General features: G+C 42.6%; 1 protein-coding gene across 3 annotated transcripts; it reads right to left on the reverse strand.

Moving 5' to 3' along the window:
* Nucleotides 1-288: 288 nt before the first annotated feature.
* On the reverse strand, nt 289-8,154 carry GLRX2 (glutaredoxin 2). Of its 3 annotated transcripts, none has more exons than XM_045982857.1 (4): nt 8,018-8,154; nt 4,307-4,370; nt 1,644-1,820; nt 289-568 (listed from the first exon to the last, which is right to left on the reverse strand). In XM_045982857.1, exons 2-4 carry the CDS (start codon nt 4,367-4,369, stop codon nt 437-439), a joined length of 372 nt encoding a protein of 123 aa, XP_045838813.1. In that variant the 5' UTR covers nt 4,370; nt 8,018-8,154; the 3' UTR covers nt 289-436. The 3 variants fall into 3 exon arrangements, with proteins under 3 accessions (XP_045838813.1, XP_045838815.1, XP_045838814.1); XM_045982859.1 differs by lacking the exon at nt 8,018-8,154 and adding an exon at nt 7,633-7,978; XM_045982858.1 differs by lacking the exon at nt 8,018-8,154 and adding an exon at nt 4,534-4,573.
* Between the last annotated feature and the right edge of the window lie 2,134 nt (nt 8,155-10,288).

Raw genomic sequence — 10,288 nt, forward strand, 5'->3', positions numbered from 1 at the left:
AATTAAGTATCCAAAATATTTTTATTCTGTCTTTTAAAGATTTTACTTATTTGACAGAGAGAGAGAGAACACAAGTGGGAGCAGCAGAAAAAAAAGGAGAAGCAGGCCCCCCCACTGAGCAGGGAGCCTGATGCAAGGCTCAATCCCAGGACCCTGGGATCATGACCTGAGCAGAAGGCAGACGCTGAATGACTGTGCCACCCAGGCGCCCATTTCCTTATCTTTTGACACAATTTCACCCCTGTAGTTTTATCATCCCCTTTGCTCAAGAATTGGCAAATAGGAAGATGAGATTTCCACAGCACTTTACTGTTTTACAACTTTCAGGAAGACAATTTACATATTTAAACATCCTCAAACATTTAAAAGACATTATCAAGCATTATCACTTTAAATCACTGACATTTTACTAGCAACGTTATGAGCACCTACATAACTAAAATTCTTTCCTCTTACTTTTTTTTAAATAACACTGATGAACTAGTGGAAGCAATTTCCCTTCTTTGTGAAGCCTGTGAGTGTCAGTTGCACCGCCAATAAAAGTTCCATTGATAAATATTCTTGGTACCTGTTGGATAAACAAAAGATCAGGTGTCACTCTACAGTCAGAAGTATAAGACCTTTCACATAATAATAATGGATGCTCATACTCTGGGTACTTTTTTGGGCCAGGCAGCAGACTAAGCTGTTTCACAAAGCACTTAAATCTTTACAACTCTTGAGGTACGTACTAATTTTAGCCTTACTTTGGAGGGAAATGAGGCACAGGAACTTGCCCCAAATCCCAATGATAGCAAATGACAGAGCTAGGATTTAAATCCAGGGCAATCTGACGCTCAAGCCTTTCCTTCTAACTGCTATGGCACATAAAAGGTAAAATAACACAGTCTGTAATTATTGTTTATAAATCCCTTCCATGCATATACAAACCAGAAGGAAAATGGCAATATTATGTATTTTCCCGACAACGCATTTCACTGAAAAAATGCATATGGTTGGACAAATTTCAGAAATCTAAAAACATGAAGAACTAAAACACTCCTATTAGCACAGTAGCTGAAGACTGACCCATGGTCTGTACTGTTTAAGTAAAGGGAGAAAGGATTTCATCTTGAGAAAAGCTCCAGGAGGATCTTAAGAAGTTTCACAGGCGGGCGCCTGGGTGGCTCAGTGGTTTAAGCTGCTGCCTTCGGCTCGGGTCATGATCTCAGGGTCCTGGGATCGAGTCCCACATCGGGCTCTCTGCTCGGCAGGGAGCCTGCTTCCCCCTCTCTCTCTGCCTGCCTCTCTGCCTACTTGTGATCTCTCTCTGTCAAAATAAATAAATAAAATCTTAAAAAAAAAAAAAAAAAGTTTCACAGGCAAGCGCTCATGACAACACCATCACCCCACCCTCCTAGTCAAAACATACACACACACACACACACACACACAAATATGGCAAGAATAAAAATAAAATAATGAATTCTGCTGTTTCTCAGTCTCTGAATCTTGTTCCCAGATCTGCCATTTCTTTATCCAAAAAAGATTCTCAGGGGATGAGACAGAATGCTTGGCTCACTTTACATAACATAAGGGCCTAGGCAGTAGGTGACCCAGGTACAATTTATTTGGAGGAAAAACACAATAGAGGATACACTCACAGTTCTTTCACCCGTCATTCTGTAGAGAGCATCTTGAAATTGACTTCCATATTCAAGCATGTCCAATTCCACCACTTTATACTTAACATTCATGTCATGGAAAAGTTTTTTTGCCATTGTACAGTAAGAACAAGATGTTTTTGAGAAAATCACCACACAATTATCAGAAATTGTTTCCTGAAGTCAAACAAACAAACAAAAATTTTTTTAAATTCTAGACATTACCTTCTGGGAAGAAACCATTATAGTGGAAAGGGGATGGATTTGGAGACTCATGATTCAGTGCTCAAATTAAGTCTCCGTCATCTTTTTTCTCATTTGCAGACTGCGATTTAAAAGGGATGCTTTTAGGGGAAAAATGGGCTATAACAGAGGCAAAGTTAGCACGGAGTGATAACAACAATAATCATAGCCAATTCATATACAGCAAACATCTCCGTATGCCAGACACAATTCTTAACACCTAACCTTTACCAGCTCATGTAAACCTCCACTATAATCCTGAGACAGGTCATATTATTATATCTACTTTACAGATGGGGAAAGTGAGGCACAGATGGGGAAAGTGAGGAAGGTAAGGGACTTACTCAGAGTCCTCACCTAATAAGACCAGGAAAGCTAAGATCCAAGCCCAGACCAGTCTGATTCTACAGACCAGGCACTTAACTCTTTAACATTGCCTCTTAAATACTCAGTAGGTGTTCAAGAGCTAACTCCTTACCTTTCCTAACTTTTAATGGTGAGGACTGATATATGATTTCCATTTAAAATGTAAAGCTTTCACTGATCCAGGTATAAAAACAATTTACCCCCTCAACTTTCACTCCTTCCTTTGTATCTTTATAGTTAAAAAAAAAAACTGTCATTGTCATTACAGTATTGATAAGGCATTCTTATTTCTTATTCCTGGAAAAGCTACTACCAGAAATGCTGATTCAAAGGTTTCAGGCAGAAGTCAAAACCTTTTTTTTTTTTTTAAACTTCCAAGAGGATTCTACTATCAGCCTGGTTTGGAAACTACTCTTCAGGCCTTTATCACAAAGACCATGAGATTTTCCTATGCATCTGCATTGCCTGTGAAGTTTGTTTTCTTTTTTGTTTCTAAATATATGAATGTCCAGGTCCTTCAAGGGATTCTGAATAGGTAAGTCTAGCACCCAAGCATCTATATTGTTCTTATATGGGTCATAAGCAACACCTTCAAGATGAAAGCCAAAAATCAGAAAGTAGAGTACCCAGGCAAAGTAATTCTAAAGTTACATCCATCCTTGGGTGTCACAGCACCCAAGTAAAAACGGTTTTACAGCACAGTCTAGCTCTCTGCAAGTGGGTCAATTTTCATGCTTTCTCTTCTGATTACTCCTAATATTCAGTACAGAAGTCTGCCTTGGAGAATGCCAGTCATACTAGAGATGTATGAATGAATCCATTTTATAGATGAGAAAATTGAGGCTGAGAAGTTCACAACACTAGGATTTAACTCAACTTGTTCCAACACCAAAAAAAAGCTCTTTCCTCCACCATGCCCACTTAGGTTATAGGCACATTGAGACCATCATGTATAGAGAGCTGAGCATCCAGGGTGCTGACATGCAGTAAAAACACCAATGAAGGGGCGCCTTGGTCGCTCAGTGGGTTAAAGCCTCTGCCTTCAGCTCAGGTCATGATCCCAGGGTCCTGGGATCCAGCCCCTCATTGGAAGGCAGCTATGCTCACCACTATACCACCAACGCCCAGCCCCTCATTGGGCTCCCTTCTCAGCAGGGAGCCTACTTCCCTTCCTCTCTCTCTGCCTACTTGTGATCTCTGTCTGTCAAATAAATAAAATCTTAAAAAAAAAACAAAACAAAACAATGAGATTCCAAACTGAGTTGAAACTCAAGATAACAGCCCAGAGTGTCTCAAACAACCCTTCTCATCTCCCTCAGGCTCAACCTAGCTAAATTTTCATCATTTTGTATTCTCGCTTTAAGAAGGAAATTCCCTCACAACAGGTTTCTAGCATTGCTCTTACATTCATCAGCTGTGAGTGAATACTTTTTTAGCCAAATAAATTAAAGGCAGAAATGTTATTTATGTTGTCGTGGCTGGTGATGAGGAACAAAGAAAGAAAAACATGAGTGTGTCTTCTGGACTGCGAGGGAAGAAAAACATACATACATACATACCAGAGAAGTTTTTCTGAGGCAGAATTAACTGGGTTTTGCAGTGAAAGAGAGGAAAACAGTACACAGCAGCGAATGGTGTCGCTAAGAGGATCATTTATAAAGTAACTACAGCACGCTCAGTTCTGTGCTGGGGGAGAAAGCTGTGAAGCAGCTTCCCAGGCCAAAATCAAACAGTATCCCTGGCGAAGGGCAGCCTTACTGGTATCAAGGGGAGACAGAGGTAGGTCTGAGGGAAAGGAGGAGCTAACCTCACAGACCCAACTTAGAGGGAGTAAAGACTCCATTAATAATAAATCTCATAAATTTTGGCTACCAATATGATCTAGAACTTTTCTGTCACATGGATTATTTTGATAGCACATTTTAAACTATACATTTTGTAATTCATTTACCAAACTATGTCAGGTTGGATACTGAATATGCATATTAAATGTGTAAAACACAATTGTTTTTCTACAGAGGAAAGTTTTTTCCTATGTCTCCCACATCACTCACTTGAATCTGATTCACAGGAGCAGTTGCTGACTTCCCCAAAGATGATGATGTGCTGTTCCCCATCCTAAAAAGAATTTTAAAAGGCAGTGCAGCTTTAAACATTAAAGATAATCATTAATGATAATATACCAAATGAGATCCATTTAATGAAAACCTGATATGCAAATATATACCCAAATTACGAAACAGAAAAAAAAGAGTTTTACTTATTAGTAGTACAAAAATACCAGTTTAGGGGCGCCTGGGTGGCTCAGTGGGGTAAGTCTCTGCCTTCAGCTCAGGTCATGATCCCAGGGTCCTGGGATCGAACCCCACGTCCGGCTCTCTGCTCCGCAGGGAGCCCGCTTCCTCCTCCCTCTCTGCCTACTTGTGATCTCTGTCTGTCAAATAAATAAATAAATAAAATCTTAAAAAAAAAAAAAATACCAGTTTGCAAAGTACTTGTTTACAAAAACCAAAAGGGACTGTGTGCTTCTCTAGCCTACCAATGTCCTTAATTATTTGGTGAACCACATTAACCTAGTGTAAAGCCTGGCACACTCTTATTTCTGAACACCAAATTTCAAACAGACTGTCCTAATGTATGACCTTGACCTGACCATTAGTTTTCTAAAAGTTTCCTTTTGTATTAAAATATGCCAAATCTCCATGAACACTGTGACACAGAGAACCTACAAAATTTCAAAAATTTTAAAGAAACAAAGGTATGTCAACCACAACACTCATAGCTCCAAGTTTCCCAATCTGTAAAGTAGGACTAATAGTTACTCCCACCTCAAAGGGTTTTATGAAGATTAAATGAATTGTTAGAAAGCAGAACAGCACCTTGATCACAGTAAATGTTCAATAACATTTAACACTATTATTATCATTTCCTGATTACATGGACCCTCCAGGTATGTATTATTTAAAACCCAGCTGTTGGGAGCTTGTAAAAGGAGGCATTCATTGTAACAGTAACATATTCACTAAAATATTGACCAGTTTTATATTACCAAATCTCTCTCCCTACTCCTAGAACTTTTCCCCATCCACTTTATCTTTCTTGATCAGCCAGGACCTATTGCCTTGTCCAAACCATGTACAACATCCTGATGTAAATTAGTTAGAGAAAAATTACAAATCTTCAAAAAGAATCATAGAATATGGGCTTCAAAAGAGAATTTCTCAAATATCTAAAGATTAAGAGAATAAGATAAAGAACTGAAGTTTCAAGTATTTTCAAAAATAGTCTCCTCATGATTATGTTCCAAATTCAAGTTTTGACAGAAAAACTTCTCCTTCCAAACACTTCACTCATTCATTTGAGAGCATTTAAAATTTAAATGTTGGGGGCAGCTAGCTGGCATAGTTGGGATAGCATGTGATTCTTGATCTCAGGACTATGAATTTGAGCGCCACAGTGGGGCTTACTTAAAAAAAAAAAATTAAATGGATTTTTTACATTTTATCCTTGGATGATGAGTGGCTGACCTACATAGCTATGCCCACACACTTAGAATAAGGTTGCCTGTAACAAACATGACCTTCAGTAATTACAAAGAGAAGAGGGAACTACCCCAATGGAACATTATAACATTAGAACTCCCCAATGTTTACAATCTACTATTCCTTGCTTCCCAATAATTAGCAAGGAAATCTTTAAAACAAAAAGGGCCTGTGTACTTATCTCAAGAAGAGATTAGGAGTAGCATGCTAGGGAGATTGCAACCAACTTAGGTGGAGAGCAGAGATGTGTGTTAAGAAAAAAGCAGGCTGAGTTCCTGGAGCATAAACCAAAAAAAAAAAAAAAAAAGTTAATCAATGGGCACCGCCTGGACCTCAGAAGGTGCTTTGGTGTAATAAATCAAATTGGTTTATCAACTAAGAAAACAAGTCCTTTTCATCTCTGGTCTAGCATCTAACCGTCATCCCCAAACTGTCTACCACAGTATTTGCTATTGAAGCGGGAGTTCCAGTAAAACCTTCATACCCAAGTTATCTTGGGGAGTGACAGGAGATAAGAGGTGGATCTGATATATCACCCCCTACCCTCCCAAATGAAAGTTTCTGGAAAGCACCTTTCTCCTTCAATTTTGGCTGAGCTTGGCAAAAGTTACTACCTAGTAAGGAAAGAGACTTCAACAGAGAAACGTACAAGAATCGTTTCACTTCAACATTGATGCACCCATTAGCCATACCACATTCATGGAGCGCCTCCTATATACTAAGTAGGCAAAAGGCTAAATGCCCCAGGGACGCACATCACTGGAAAAACACATCAGGGGCTCAAGGACCTGTCAATCAAATAGTTAACACCACGTGGTCAGCACCTTCTGGACTGGGTCACCAGCTCGGAATAGAAAGGTAATCAAGTTCCTACAGTCTGGCAGAACTGATCAGTTACCAAACCAAGTAGGAAGGAAGAGATTCCACCACAGAGGGATGGATGCGCAGTGGCAGGCACAGACACTGGAACTGTCACAACCACTATGGAGTACCAGCTCGGGCCCAAGGGCCGCACAGCCATCAGCCCAGGCCGGGGTCCTCCACCGCAGGCCGGGTACTGGAGACCGGGAAGCACAGGGAAAGCAATCCTCGGTCTAGCCAGAGGTGACATCTACATGAGTAAGTCACAGTCCCCATCCTCAAAGACTGGGCCCTTTAGTAGGAAGCTCCCCCTTCACTTCTTTTTTTTTTTTTTTTTAAAGATTTTATTTATTTACTTGACAGAAAAAGATCACAAGTAGGCAGAGAGGCAGGCAGAGAGAGAGAGGGAAGCAGGCCCCCTGCTGAGCAGAGAGCCTGATGTGGGACTCGATCCCAGGACCCTGAGATCATGACCTGAGCCTAAGGCAGCGGCTTAACCCACTGAGCCACCCAGGTGCCCCTCCCCCTTCACTTCTTGCAGGACGGTTGCCAGGTTTAGCAAATAAAAATGCAGAACGATCGATTACATTAGGACTTCACATAAAAAGCGAGTAACTGCCGGATCTATATATAATCCGCGCAATATTTCGGACACACTAAGACTAAAAATTAATCGCTGTTCATCTGAAATCCCAATTTATTAGACGGGGCGGGGGTTTCAAGCTCCCCCAATACCACAACTCGGGTGTTTTCGATGGAAAAGTCACACGATCCGTAAGAAGGCACTACGGTTTAGGGCATCATTCACCGCCCACCATCCCCGGGCTCCCGCCGCCTTCCGAGGGCCCACCCGGCGCCAGGAAAAGAGGCGCCCGCGCCCACCGCTCGGTCCAGACCCCTGCGAGGCCTCCGCGCCACGCTGAACCCGCTTCCGCGCCACGCCGAACCCCCCGTGTTCTGCCCGCCGCGCCCCGTACCCAGAGTCCGCAGCTCCCACTACCCCGCCGAACCCGCCCTTTGAGGCGCTCCCGCTCCGAACCAGCCTCGTCCCCCGCAGCGCAGCGCGGAGCCAAGACATGGTCCGACCGCCCGGACCGAGCGAGCCGAGAAAGTGCGACCGCGGCTGGAGAAAGCCCGCCTCCGCCGGCCGGCTCTGCCTCCGCACGCCCGGCCCCTGCGCTGCCGGTCCCGCCTCTCCCCGCCCCGCCGGGCTGCCCGAGCCGGAGCCGGTCTCCTCCGCGCGAACGCGTGAGTCCTCCCGACGCAGGCGGCCCGGCGGCCGGAGCGCGCAGAGCAGGTGTGCGGGGAGAATGCGGCACACGAGTGGTTAAACTGCCGTCCGGGCCTACGCGGACGCCTCACCAGCCGGCTTCCAGGGCTCGGCCCAGCCCCGCTCTTGTCTTTAGGGGTTAGGGACGCTCATAAAGGCCCACGGGCCCATGGAAACGACGCGTGGGGACTGTGGCCGACATTATGGCGAAACGGAGGAAAAAAACAACTGCCCGAAAGAAAGACTCGAAATGCCTGGGATGTTTACATGAAGGTAGTAGCATCATCACAACTTCCGGTCAAACAGGTGTTTCTGCCGGTGACGTCAGAGCCTGACTATGTCATCTTAAAATTAGGCTGCTGATCCACAGCCCGTATAAATCGTGGGATTATTACATTTTCCATCCAGAATTAAAAGAAAAAAGTAATCCAATGTAGAACATTCCTTCCAAAGAAAACAAAATTTGTGTTTATAAATGAAAATGAAATTAGAAAATAAAACTTGAACTGGCCCGGAGGTGTTTTGCCATGGCTGTGAAAATAGCTGAGTGCTAAGGACAACATTGTGCCACTCGTGGTAATGATAGGCCTTTGTGCGTCACTATATAAGAAAGGGGGGGGCAGGTCTTTATTTATTTACTGAAGGCATTGAAATCTATTTGTTAAGATCAGAGGGCGAATATGGTATTTTTAAAATTCTAAACAATTATTAGAACAATTATTAGAAATCCAGACCTTTTTTTATCCTTCATATTCAACTAGCTAAGTTTAAGATTCGTGTTACCAGATTACAAAATTAGAATGTCTGCTTCTGATGGGTTTTTTTTTCCCCTATTTTTAAGTGAGTTGTTTCATTACTTCATAAAAGGATGAAAGTTAGTTATAAAAACAAATACCCAAAAAGGTGTGAAGTCACTCTTCATAAATCCAAAATTAAAAATTTAAGATATGTAATCTGTAGTGTAGTACGGTTTTGTTTTGTTTTGTTTTGAATAAAAGATAGCTATTTAGGAAACTTACTGTGGGTTTTTTTTTTTTAAGATTTTATTTATTTATTTATCTGACAGAGAGACGGGCAGAGAGAGAGGGAGAAGCAGGCTTCCCGCTGAGCGGAGAGCCCAATGCGAAACTCGACCCCAAGACCCTGAGATCATGACCTGAGCCGAAGGCAGAGGCTTAACCCTCTGAGCCACCCAGGCGCCCATATTTTTGTTTTGAAGTAAAATTTTACCTTATTGTCATAAACTGTCTTACAAAATAAAGGCCACTATGAAGTGAAACAATCATGTCACAATTTAATTTCCATATAGTACAGCCTATGTTAAGTACAGAATTCACTGCACAGATTTTGAAAAAGGGATTCCCAAACGAAAGTACTTAAAAGTGTTGGGGCGCCTGGGTGGCTCAGTGGGTTAAAGCCTCTGCCTTCCGCTCAGGTCATGATCCCAGGGTCCTGGGATTGAGCCCCGCATCGGGCTCTCTGCTCAGCAAGGCGCCTGCTTCCTCCTCTCTCTCTCTCTCTCTCTCTGCCTGCCTGTCTACTTGTGATCTCTGCCTGTCAAATAAATGAATAAAATCTTAAAAAAAAACAAACAAAAGTCTTATGTCTGAATTAAGCATAATATATTTATAAGCTTCAATTTCTTTGTGCTTCATTGATTGGGTAGCTACAGAACTGATGATTCTTGGTCTAGATTGTGATGTCTATAATAGTGCATTTACAAGTATTCCTGCTGGCTGTCCACTTAAATGTATGGTGTGAACACAATGGGGGATAGCCAGTATACGTAGATAAAGAATAAATGATTAAATACAGTCTTATGAGTTCTATACTTTTTTTTTTTCATAACTGAACAATTAAAAGAATTGACATATCTTGGGCACCTGGGTGCCTCAGCCAGGTGGGCCTCTAGCTTCGGTCCCAGAGTCCTGGGGTCAAGCCACAAGTTAGACTCTCTGCTCAGTGGGAAGCCTGCTTCTTCTCCTTCTCCCTCTGCCTGCTGCTCCCCGTGCTTGTGAGATCTTTCTCTGTCACACAAATGCATAAAATCTTTTTTTTTTTTAAAGATTGTATGTATTTATTTGACAGAGGGAGACACAGTGAGAGAGGGAACACAAGCAGAAGGAGTAGGAGAGGGAGAAGCAGGCTTCCCGCGGGGCTTGATCCCAAGACCCTGGGATCGTGACCTGAGCCAAAGGCGGACACTTAATGACTGAGCCACCCAGGGGCCCCAAATGCATAAAATCTTGAAGAAGGAGAAGAAGGAGAAGAAGAAGGTGAAGAAGAAGGAGAAGGAGAAGAAGAAGGAGAAGAAGAAGGAGGAGAAGAAGGAGAAGAAGGAGGAGAAGAAGAAGAAGAAGAAG

The sequence above is a fragment of the Meles meles genome, chromosome 17, assembly GCF_922984935.1.
Source record: "Meles meles chromosome 17, mMelMel3.1 paternal haplotype, whole genome shotgun sequence".
In the NCBI taxonomy this organism is placed as follows: domain Eukaryota; kingdom Metazoa; phylum Chordata; class Mammalia; order Carnivora; family Mustelidae; genus Meles; species Meles meles.